This window comes from Chrysemys picta, chromosome 17, assembly GCF_011386835.1.
Source record: "Chrysemys picta bellii isolate R12L10 chromosome 17, ASM1138683v2, whole genome shotgun sequence".
Lineage (NCBI taxonomy): Eukaryota > Metazoa > Chordata > Testudines > Emydidae > Chrysemys > Chrysemys picta.
This window is the reverse complement of record NC_088807.1, coordinates 2,977,796-2,990,015: the sequence shown is the minus strand read 5'-3', so window position 1 is coordinate 2,990,015 and position 12,220 is coordinate 2,977,796. Positions and strand designations below refer to the sequence as shown.

General features: G+C 47.3%; 1 protein-coding gene across 9 annotated transcripts in view; it reads right to left on the bottom strand.

The window, feature by feature from the left end:
• ACTN4 (actinin alpha 4) overlaps positions 1-12,220 on the bottom strand; it is an 88,411-nt gene that overhangs the window by 24,646 nt on the left and 51,545 nt on the right. For 3 of the 9 annotated variants that reach the window (XR_010593388.1, XM_065570880.1, XM_065570876.1), the window contains exons 2-8: positions 10,846-10,960; positions 9,689-9,808; positions 4,644-4,730; positions 3,693-3,780; positions 3,081-3,159; positions 2,559-2,640; positions 1,533-1,618 (exon numbers count right to left, since the gene is read on the bottom strand). Coding sequence is in view for 5 of the 9 variants with exons in the window: in XM_065570880.1 (XP_065426952.1) it covers positions 1,533-1,618; positions 2,559-2,640; positions 3,081-3,159; positions 3,693-3,780; positions 4,644-4,730; positions 9,689-9,808; positions 10,846-10,960 (657 nt within the window). In the remaining 4 variants the exon portion in view is untranslated. Of the gene's footprint in view, positions 1-897; positions 984-1,532; positions 1,619-2,558; positions 2,641-3,080; positions 3,160-3,692; positions 3,781-4,643; positions 4,731-9,688; positions 9,809-10,845; positions 10,961-12,220 lie in introns of all 9 variants that reach the window. The other 6 variants (XR_010593389.1, XM_065570881.1, XM_065570877.1 and 3 more) reach the window with 2 other exon arrangements.

Below are 12,220 nucleotides of genomic sequence, written 5' to 3'. Positions count from 1 at the left end.
CGCACATAAGAGCGCTCAGGAGGGGGACGAGAAAGCAAACAGGATATACACAAGGTTAAACTGTCATCACCAAGACTTTCCAATGGTTTTGGTGCTGCTGTTATCCTACGTGCCAATCAGCTGACAGCAGTGCCATTTGCACAGACATGGCATTTTCATGGGAAATGAAAAGCCTAACGCAGAATCAAATTTGATTAAGTCAGCGGAGTCATCCAGATTTGTGCTCATTACGCTCGTGATCCAAGAGTCCCGCTGCGATCGTAAATCCTTGCATGCTAATTTCAGCTGAGCACTCTGTCAGCTACCTTCCTGCACCGTAACAGCCACTGGGGGCAGTTATTTGGGCACTTAATTATGCCTCTTCCCCACATCCCCAGCTGGAATAATTTTTGTAGTTTTGATTGGGCCAGCAATGAGTTTAGACATCTTTGTATCAAGCGTGTTAAACGAGCCTCAGCCAGGGGATCATGGCAAGCAGAGAACGGCTTGTCATAATGTAAGCTAGCTTACTCCTCTCCAGCTCCATCAGACGTCACTGTGAAGATCTCCCATCTAACACCAGTGTTTGGAGGACAGTGAAAAGATCAATTAAAAACAGAGTGATTACTTCTCCTCTCTCACCCCCACTGGCTGCTGGAAGTAGTGACCCTTCAGCGGACAGCGCTACGTACCAACCACCCCAGATTTTTATTATTGCCGGGGGCGACGTGTTTGTTTCTCCACCAATCTCAGTGGCCAGCGATCATTCCAGCCATTTTCCACTCATCACATTTCTCATAAGCCCTTAATGCCAGTGTAACAAGCCTCAGTGAGTTGCTTAGTGTGCAAGATTAGTGGCAGCTGAACCAGACAAGACATGCGTAGACGCAGAAGCAATTCCACCTGCCAAAAGCTCACCTTTTGAGCCCCCGAGAAAGCATGGTAGAAGCAGGAAACATATGTCATGATCGCCTTCTCATCGGGCCTGAGAGTGCCTACAATATCTGCGCAGAAAGAAAGGGAGGAGAGTGAAGAGAGCAGCGTGAGAACCTCCCAGCCCCTCTGGCATGCAGCTGAGAGGGAACAAGCGCTTGCTTCAGACTGGAATCCAAACCTAAGCTGGAGCGTGACTCAGCCAAATGGGCTGGTTTGCGGCTTTAAATCTTTTCCACTCCGTTCAGAGTTCCTGTCCCTTAAAGTCTGAGGCTCTCCCAAGACGACTCCGTTAGCAGCCCTTGGTTTGAGACACTGGCTAGGAGTCTTGGGATTCAGCTTCACAACGCTCTAGGTTGAAAAGTTGATTTCTCCTACTGTTTATTGCTACCTAGTATCCCCCTCACTACTGATATACCCCAGTCACCTACTCTATAAAGAGGATTTTTCTGGTCCCTCTAGTGTTACATAATAGCTGGAGCCATGGAGCATGTATGACCTAGCTGAGGTTTGCTTTCCAGTCAGCAAGAGACCACTGCCATCTGCAAGAAAAACTGGGTCAGCGTAGGATGCCGCAGATCGAAGAGTTATAGCGAGATGGACACAGCTGCCTCCGGTACCTTCTGCGCGCCAGAAAATGCATGGTAGAAGCTGGATACATAGGTCATGATGGCCTTCTCATCAGGGCGAGCTGTGTTGACAATGTCTGCAAGCGAACAATAAGTGTTAATGCCCTCACGGGGAGGGCCTGGTTTCACACTGAGTCAGACGTGATCGCCAAGGCACGTCCTGCGCATCCTCTCAAGAAACCCGCTCTTCACCATTCGGTAGTCCTGTAGATAAGCAGCTCTCTAAAAAATAAGTGCCAGAATATCTGGGTGGGCAGAAGAGGCCATCACAACTCTCCTGGATATACTACAGATCGGGAAAGATAAGCTTGTCAACCAAGACTGAACACAAGCCATTTGCAGCTACTGGTACTGAATGAATCATTTTACCTAGGGCAGCTGCTACGGCTTCTGCGACTGTTTTAAAAAGGGAACGTTGGCCCCAGAATTTAGTGGTGGAGACAGTCTAGTGAGATTACCACCACACAAAACAGGAAGTGGGGTGCACTTTTACCCAAAGTAATCAACACGTGGTGCCTCAATTCCGGTCTCACTTCTCGTTCAGTACACACCATGGCCCTACCCAGGAACGGTCACTACGTTCTGCGAGCATGACGTTTACAAAGGGGAATGAGTGTCTGGAGACGGCCCAGGTATCAGAGGACAATGCGTTCCAGTTGGGACAGCTTCACTACTAGTGCAAACAGAGTATGGCAAGCTGCATTTGACAACAAATTTCTGATCCGTCATGCGCTTACAAAGCTGCAGGATTAGCCTTCTGTGGCCTTTCAAAGACACGCCTAGTCATGGAAAGGGTGGGAGATGTGAATGCTGTGTGGAAGGCCAAGTCTGGCTTTTAAACACAAGCTCAGGTCAGACCACCCGAGGCTCAGTCCTATGTGACGCAGCAATGGAGGAAATGCACTTTCCTCTTGCCTTGACAAGCAAGTGGTTCATGGGACTGGGTCATCTCCACTGCAACGGCAGGAACTTCCACTGACCCAGGTGGTTACTGCAGCGAGTGTCTGGAAAGCTTACCCTCGGCATCCAACATCTTGGGGATGTCCAGGTATTTCTCGGCCACCTCAAAGGCGTTGTTCAGGTTCGTCACAGGATCGTCCTGGGAAAAGGACAGGTGTAAAAAGGGGTTAGGAACCCGAGTTGCTGAAAGCTCCCTCGAACACAGATGGCACTGCGGCCCCAAGAGCTGCTCAGCAGGCTAACATCCCCCCATTTCCTCTTGAACAGCAAGTCTGCCTTCATGTCTAACCTTTTTCACCAACGACCCAAATGTTCCTCAGTTACCTGCTCCCATTAGCCAGCAATTCCCGGCCAGACTCCAATTCCTGTCTCACTGAACGGAACAGAGACTAACATGTGACAGGAAGAGCTTTTCCTATCCTGCCTTCTAGCATTGAATTCACCTTCTAATAAGACACACAGCTAGCAGCTACAATGGGGGTCGGAGTTTAAGTGGGACGCGTGTTTCCCTGGGGCGCATTCAGCAGCACAGAACTTGGCTTCTGAAGAGAGCATAACATGGCCACTGCAGAGATGTACCTTTCTGAGCTTGTCGTATTCAATGAGCTCTGGTCTGTGTCTGTGGATCAAGGCATTGAAAGCAAGACCGTCCTTCCAGCTACGAAAGAGATCAGCGAGTTAGATGGCTTTGGTGTGTGGTCTTAAATACATGTATCTGGATAATACACTACAGAAAATGATCACCAATACATACTAGAGTCCAACAGATTTTTTTTCCAATTCACCTTGATTTAATACCTCTAGAAGTAGCAGGACTGAGTACTATGCACAGTTAACTGCATGCTTCCTTTAGATCGGGCATTTCAGGTTCTTCCACCCCCGCCGGGCCCTCCTGAGAATAACAGCCCAGATAAGAGGCAGCAATGGCTGGAATTGCAGATTAAACGAGAGCAAAACATGCATGAATTTGGGGGGTTTGTTCCGGCCAAGCTGCGCTAAAAGCATCACTTCCCTAATGGCAGGCCCATTGAATATTTCATGGAGATGCCTCTGAGGCCGAGGGACTGGGCTATTTCTTGCTGTCTTCAAGACATGCAGCACTGCCTGCCAACACGGAGAGCTCTTTCTGAAGCGAGTAAAGGAGCAGACAGAGTTGAGCACTCGCTAAGAGGGGGTCTGACAAGCAGTTACCTGATGTGGAAATTTTGTACATTGACGTTCTTGTAGGGCGCCGTCTTCCTCTGACACCACAGCAGCAGGCCTTCCTTGGCAGAGGTCTCTGCAAAAGGCACAGGGCAATTAAGGGACTGTGCCCAGGAGCTTCTCTCTCCTGGTAGAGTTTTAAACCAAGAACATGAGACAAGAGTGCAACAGATGACAGAGACTTATCCACAGACAGTAAAGGGTGCAACCTGCCCCCTATTTAATGTTAGTGTTGCAGTATGTGTCTCAGAGTAGCAGCCGTGTTAGTCTGTATCCCCAAAAAGAACAGGAGTACTTTGGCACCTTAGAGACTAACAAATTTATTTGAGCATAAGCTCTCGTGGGCTACAGCCCACTTCTTCGGATGTGTCTGAGTCACAAGCCAACCTGGTCAAAAACATGCAAGTCAAGTACTGCAATTCATATTCAGGGTGATCTCAGGGTAGTTTATTTCCCATCGTGGTTGTCTCCAACTAGGAAGGACAGTCTCCAGTTGGTGTGTTGAGTCAGGACAGCTGCAAGTATGGGGTAAAAAAGCTCATCTTCCTTCTATTACCACTAGGTGGTTGGAGGGATTACCCCCAAATCTGGATCAGCACAGGGGAAGAACAGTGTAGAAAAGAACACCGACCACCCACCACGCAGTCCCAGATGCACATGGATCAGGTATTTAGCACTTACGGCCAACAGAGCAAGTGAGGTAGAAGCACAGTAAGTGATTTACTGAAACAGACAGCTATGCAAAAAGTGTGCATTGGAAACGTGACTTGCAGATGCATGAGCTGTCCTGGATTACCATAAAACTGCATCAATTCACTGCACCAGTTTTATCTTCCCCATCGGACATTCTTTGTGCTGTAGTTACACAGATCCCTCTAATGTGCTGGAGAGCAATGAAGCAGAAGGTAAGGACACAGCTTGCACACGCCTGGCTCTTACCTTCCACCGAAATGTCCTGAATGGCAAATCGAAGGATAATGGTCCAGATCATGCCCAATGTCATCTTTGCATTGCCATCTACAATCTCTGAAAGCAATAGAGGAGAGAAGAACATTGACATGAAACTCACCAGGGATGGAGGAAAACCTCGTTTTCTTAATACAGACATCAGCAAACAACTTCCAGGTGCAAGCAAGCTAGGAGAAAGATTTCAAGAGGCACTACAGTAAATAGCCATTAACACCTAGAATTTTCCTGGGGTCCAGTTGAAAGCCAAATACTAGGCCGATTGCTCTGTCTGCACATCCAGAAAGAGTTTATTGCTTTCTGACTCAAACACTTCAGGATTTTAAGTTCTGGTGTGTCCTTAACCAGTTTACATTTTACTCTATAGAGGACAAAGGGATAACACTTCAATAAAGGATATATGGAGGCTAATCTTTTCATTCCAAGTAGGAGCTCACATCTGAGGACTCAAATCTCTGAAGGACAAGTAAGGAGCAATGAGAGAAGGCCTCCAGTTTGCATTCTGATACTAGACAGTGAAGCAGAGGTACCAGACCAGTGCGCGAAGTTTCACTAGCAACACTCGTGGAGTTTCTGGAATCCAGACTTTACACTGTCTCTCTCTAGTATACCCGGGTACATTTGGCAATTTTGAAAGAGTCGGATAGCACTGGAACAGCCCGACGGCACAAACTTCCCACACATAGTTCATCCCCAATCCCCTCTATCCAAATTCCACTCCCAGATCCCATGAGCGGACAAGGCTAATGGCTACAAAACTGACAACTGGGCATCATCATGTAAGAACACATGGCATTTCATTAATGACCTCACTGCAAACTTATATTTAAACCCAGTTCTCTAGAGTAATAGGCTGCAACACCCACTGCCATGTGGACAAAGCCACCTACATCTGCACTCAGCCTGTGACAATGTTAGTTAGTCACAGTGCAGGAGCCATCTAGATCAGTGGGGCTCAAACATTTGTACTGGTGACGTTTTCACACAGCAAGCCTGAGTGGGACCCCCCTTATCAATTCAAAACACCTTTTTATATAGTTAACACCATTAGAAATGCTGGAGGTGAAGCGGGGTTTGGGGTGGAGGCTGACAGCTCGCGACCCCCCATGTAATAACCTCGCGACCCCCTGAGGAGTCCCGACCCCCAGTTTGAGAACCCCTGATCTAGAAACAGCAAGAAAGCCTCTTTCAATCCCCCTCAAAATGATGAGTTTGCATCTATTGGTTTCAATTGTATGAAATAAAGGAGAGTGGGAAACTTGTGTGATTACGGAGATTAAGGGACCCTATCTTAGTTAAACCGTGATAGCAAGAAGATTTCTTTGAACAACTAGACATGGAATTTCCAACGTCTCTTGAGCAGCTAAAAGCCTCTTCCAAACCAAATAAACCCTTGGAAGCATGAAGAATTAAGTCTGGGTACCAAGAGGGCTGTTGAACAGTCACGGCACCAGCTGATATCTAGGAGGAGAGCTCAGTGGATAAATTGGCTTTTGTAAATCAGATACCCCATCCCTGCACCCTGAATTGTAATGTGGCACTAGTTGGAACGGGCACTGGTTTCAGGTATAGTCAGGAGAAAAGACACCAGTCACTAGATTTAGAGATGCAACCTCAGTGCAAGCCATGTTACTTGATTAATTCAAACTGGCTTTGCAAGGTAGCCTAGAGCCAAGTGACGTCCTAGCAATAGCCCTCGGTGTCTAAGCAACAGTGAGAGTTTCACAAGTCCAAGGAACAGGTCATGGTTCTTGTGAGCAAGGACAGGTGCTATGAAGAGACGGTTGCTGCAGCTTGTATTTCTGGGGAACAAACTGCCATATCAGATCAGATCAGATCAGATCAACATCCTATCCAACGGTGGCCAGTGCTAGATGCTTTAGAGGGAGGAAATAGACAGAGGTTTCTTGCTCCAAGGGAAGTTTCTTCCGAATCCCCACCACTCAGTGGTTTGCTTATGCCCTGAGGCATAAGGGATTCAAATACGCTAATAAAATATTTCTGTCTAACGTAACTATATTCCTGGGTGGTAATTTAACCAAATGTATTCCCACATTCTAAACTCCAACAAAAATATCAAGGGAAAAAATGTGATTAAAAATACAGTAGCCTGGACAATCTAAGGGTAGAGAACTATAAATAGACGAGTACTGATGCACAGACAGAAATCATCAATAAGGAGACGGAAGAATTAAGTTCTCTTCTAGACTATCCTCCTTGGGAAGGAAGAGAGGAGAAATACTTTGCATTCAAACTAGTTATCTTAAACAGCAAGATTAAGTTATTTGCAATAGTGAGAGAAAATATAGTAACTTCTCCCTCACATCCAGGGGCGGCTCTATGTGTTTTGCCGCCCCAAGCACGGCAGTGAGGCAGCCTTCGGCGGCACGCCTGCGGGAGGTCCGCTGGTAACTCGGATTCGGCGGCATGCCTGCGGGAGGTCCCACGCCTTCGGCGTACCCGCCACCGAATTGCCGCCAAAGCCGCGGGACCGGCGGACCTCCCGCAGACATGCCGCTGAAGGCTCCCTGACGGCCGCCCTCATGGCGACCAGCAGGCCGTCACCCACAGCTTGCCACCTCAGACACGCGCTTGGTGCGCTGGTGCCTGGAGCCGCCCCTGCTCACATCAACTTCTCATTTAGGAACCCCAGAGAGACAGACGCAATGTTACAAAAATCAGGATAAAAACTATTTTGTTTTTCATGCTATTAGGCTTCATTGTAAAGTTTCATTATGGAAATATCCAAAAAACTCCGCTATCTGTGTAAATGGAGAAATAGTTTTCCAAAGTGAACTCACCATTAATAGCATTTTAATGGACCAGCTATCTGGATATTCTCACTATTCTGCAATTCTGTGAAGGTCCTCTGGGGTCTGTTTAACCAGGATGTTTTTCTTTGGACAGATTAAATAAATGCAGCTAGGAGAGGCAGAGCCAGGAGTGGGTCCAGCCAGGGCCGGCTCCAGCTTTTCTGCCGCCCCAAGCAGCCAAAAAATAAAAAAAATAAAAAAAGACGAGCGGCAGCACTTAGGCGGCAGCTCAATCGCGCTGCTTCTTCAGCCACAACTCCCCCTCTCTTCCTCTTCAGCGGAAATTTGGCGGCAGCTCAAAGAGGAAGAGAGGGAACGAGGGACCCGCCACCGAATTGCCACCAAAGACCCAGACATGCCACCCCAATACCGAACGGAGTGCCGCCCCTTTGAATTGGCCGCCCTAAGCAATTGCTTCCTACGCTGGTGCCTGGAGCCGACCCTGGGTCCAGCTGTAAAGAACTACTAAAGAAAATCTGAGGTTCTGATCTGAGAGCAGGAATTTTGCTTTTTAAATCATAACAAGTTGACTGCCAGCATATGTGTTTGGCAAAGCTCAAAGAAATACCAGGCCTGGAGACTTGGAACAATGCAAATACAAATACAAATATTTTGCTTTTCTGGACACATTCTTTGATCCAAGCACTAATGGCAATTAGTTTAAAAAAACAGCTGCATGCCACCATCCAACTGACCATGGAGAAAGAATCCTGCCTTGAACTAACTGTTCAAACGGCTTTATAGGCAGTCACCACGGTTCAATATTAATTTCCAAGCTCCCAAAAAGCTTTTAAATTGCCTTAAGCATACTTGGCTTCCCTTGGATGTAGCTAATGGTGGAGAAGAGGAGATAGATACTTACAAGCCTTGTTCAGAACAAGGGCCCAGACCACATGCATTACGCTCAGATACTCTACGCCAACATTGCTGCGGATTCCACTGACACTGGACTTAACAGTTCCCAGGATGAGCCATAGGTTTATGGTTTTCTCCTTTCCCACCCCCTTAGCATTCAGACAACAGTAAGGTGGGATCCAGTGTCTCTTCAGTGTTTCTATGGCAGGTATATTTATGATTATCATGTCAAGGATAAGCCTGGCTTGTGGCCATGGTGGTCTGTAAAGCCCCAGGCACGCTGCATTCATCTATTAAAGAGCAGCATCTACTTCCAACTGTTGTAATAACTCCTGATAAATGTCCCCTCCCTCACCAAATATGCTCTTGTACAGACAACAGAAGGAGAGATATTTTAAGGGGGTGACTTTTAGCTTAATCCATTAATCCACAATAGAGGGAGGAGAGAAGTAACTCCGTCACTGATGAGAGGGATGAGCCCATGCCAGAATTGACATTCACTGGTGATTTGGCTACTAAAGGTCTGGACACCCAGACTTCGGAATTGACCGTGGCTGTCTATAACTCTTACTCTCCAAGTGTTATTCTTGCCATCTAAGAGACAGGCACGGTGAGTATAAAGTTACATTTCAGAAATGAACGAGTTCTATTAAAGTGTTTACCCTGCATGTTAGCACAACTACAGCAATTGCAACCAACTATCGTTGTTTGAATGCAGCTAGGCTCCCAGTAATATGAACCTCTGGCCCAATTTCTCTCTATTGACTGAATTATAGGCATTTGGTGTCGTTCAAGTTATTTGCACAATCCAGTCTCCTCTTAGTGCCTGACGGAGAGGAGGGCTGAAAGGATCCAACACCTTACTGTATAGAGAAAATAACTCTTCCAATTGGATGGTATGACCTATGACTCCTAATACAGTAGAACCTCAGAGTTACGAACTGACCGATAAACCATACACCTCATTTGGAACCGGGATTACACAATCAGGCAGCAACAAACACAAAAAAAAGGCAAATGCAGTACCGTTCTGTGTTAAACATAAGCTACTAAAAAACCTTTTCCCTTTAAAAAAAGATTTGACAAGGTAAGGAAACTGTTTCTGTGCTTGTTGCATTTAAATTAAGGTGCTTAAAAGGAGCGTATTTTCTTCAGCATAGTCAAGTTTCAAAGCTGTAAGTCAATGTTCAGTTGTAAACTTTTGAAAGAACAATCCTAACATTTTGTTCAGAGTTACGAATACTTTAGAGTTACGAACCACCTCCATTTCCGAGGTGTTGTAACGGAGGTTCTACTGTAGTCACGAGTTGAGGCTGGCTGTTGATACATTCAGAAGCCTAAATTACATACCTTCAGCTCCTATAGAGACCAGCTTAACTCCTTTGCTAGCGATGAAGTCTAGAGCTTTATTCACATTGTTGATTTTATGCACTCTCATTTTTCCTCGCTCTGGTTTGGGTAATCGCTCTCCTAAAGAGAAACAGAAAAGTTACAGTTTTTCTTTACAGTCTCGGGTGAGAGCTAAAATCACTGGTTGCAAAGACAAGTGAAGAAGTTTAATACGAAACAAGTCCCTTTACCATGATGTCAAGGGCAGAAGATCTGTTTCTAGATAGCTGCAAAGGTTACTCATACTTGAATAATTTGTTAAAACATGCATTATGAATCCAACTATTGGGGAAGGGACTGTCTCTTTGTTCTGTCTTTGTACAATGCCTGGCACAAAGGGGTCCTGATTCCATTACTAGAGCTCCTAGGCCCTACAGCAGGGGTGGGGAAACTACAGCCCAGGGGCTGCATTCGGCCCTCCAGACGTTTTAATCTGGCCCTTGAGCTCCTGCCAGGGAACAAAGTCTGGGGCATGTCCTGCTCTGGCGGTCCAGCCGGGGAGTGGGGTCGAGGGCTTGCGCGTGCCGTGGCTTTGCGTGGCTCCTGGAAGCAGTGGCATGTCCCCGCTCCAGTTGCTACACGTAGGGGCAGCCAGGGGGCTCCACACGTTGCCCGTCCCAAGCGCTGCCCCCACAACTCCCATTGCCCAGGACCCACTGCCAAAGGGAACTGTGGGAGCAACACGTGCGGACGGGGCAGCACAGAGCCACCTGGCCGCACCTCCACTTAGGAGCCGGAAGGAGGATATGCTCCTGCTTTCGGGAGCTGCTTGAGGTAAGCACTGCCCGGAGCCTGCACCCCTCCTGCGCCCCAACCCCCCGCCCCAGCCCTGATTCCCCTCTCTCCCAGTGCAGATCACCCTCCTGCACTCCAAACCCCTCATCCCCAACCCCACCCCAGAGCCCTCACCATCACCCACCCCCCCGCACCCCAACACCCTGCCTCAGCCCGGAGCCCCCTCCCACACCCTGAACTCCTCATTTCTGGCTCCCCCAGCTAGACCCCTCGCCCCCAATTTTGTGAGCATTCATGGCCCAACATACAATTTCCATACCCAGATGTGGCCCTCGGGTCAAAAAGTTTGCCTACCCCTGCCCTATAGAGAGACAGGGACGCACCTGAAATGACCTCCAAGAGCAACATGAGTTTGAGCCCATCGCGGAAATCTTCATCTATGTTCTCGATCTGCGTGCCAGCTTTCCGCAGGTGAGAATTGCACCACGCCGTAAAAGTCTGGAGGAATAAGATAAGGAGGGTGTGATATTGCAGCGTTCAGTCTAGAAATGAACTAGGCCATCCAGATTTACACGAACTAACTTATTTGGATCCAATACACCGAAACGTGGTGCAGTTCTCATCAATGCACATGTACATTAATTCACTCTTTGGTGATTATATTCATTGTGCTCACTCCTCTCTAGGTCAGCTCACCCCCTTACAGTATCAGAACCATCTTACAGAGATTTTAGCTCTGCTATCATTTCCCGAAACTTATTCCAAGAACCACCGCTTTATTCTGTTTTGTGGCAAGACTAACTGGCTGCAGGAGAACAATGCAGCCTGACCCAACCTTTTAGACTTGACCAAATCCCAATATGGGGTTTGTAGAACCAGAGGGAGCTCAAGCGGTTTTCAAGCATTTAGCGGACATTGCTAAATATGGTGAGCATTTTTAAATACACACGAACAGGTCCTCGTTATGCTGCAGAGGTATGTGGTTAACAGGGACAAAAAAAACTGCTGCAGAACGCACAAGCAATTCTTGCTCTGAGCGACAAAGATCATTCTGGCTCTAGCCGGACGCCTTCGGTCTATTCTTGGCTTCCTGTGGCCTCCTCGCTATGGCAAACAATTAAACACTGAGCTATGGAGCTTAAAATTGCACAAGCTTATTTGTGCAACATACCAAAACTCCGACGTGAAAACCACCACACGCTAAATGGCACAGCGAGGCTTAGCTCCTGCGCTGTCGGAGTTTGAGCCCTCCAATTTAGTGTCAATTTAAGCAGCCCCCACACAAACATCACAACGACCCTTGCTCCGGGGAACAATATTAAACACATGCAATATTGCAAGCTGTCGTTCAGATGGGAGACACTCTGGAGTGAAGACGTTACGATCAGTCACTCCAGAAACACTATATTAACAATTCCACACATCCAAAAAAACACAAGATTAGTGCCACCAGACGAACACAATGAACAGCTGCGAAGTCGGAAGCAGTATGGAAAAGTGCGTTCAAGCCAGACACCATTTGTTTTGGCAACAGTTCCTAACCCTGCTCATTCAAAAACTCCTAGACAGTAGCTGCCGAACTGATACTCTACCCTACACACTGCCTTCAGAGAGCAAATCTGGGACGGTTAAAACGTGAAACACTAGATGTGCCCATTTCAAGAGCTGCCACAGATTTACCCTCTTTATCGGATGAAGAGCACTTGGAAAGAGGACAGTGACAAGACTATACAGCAAAGGAAGTGAGACTGCAAGGAT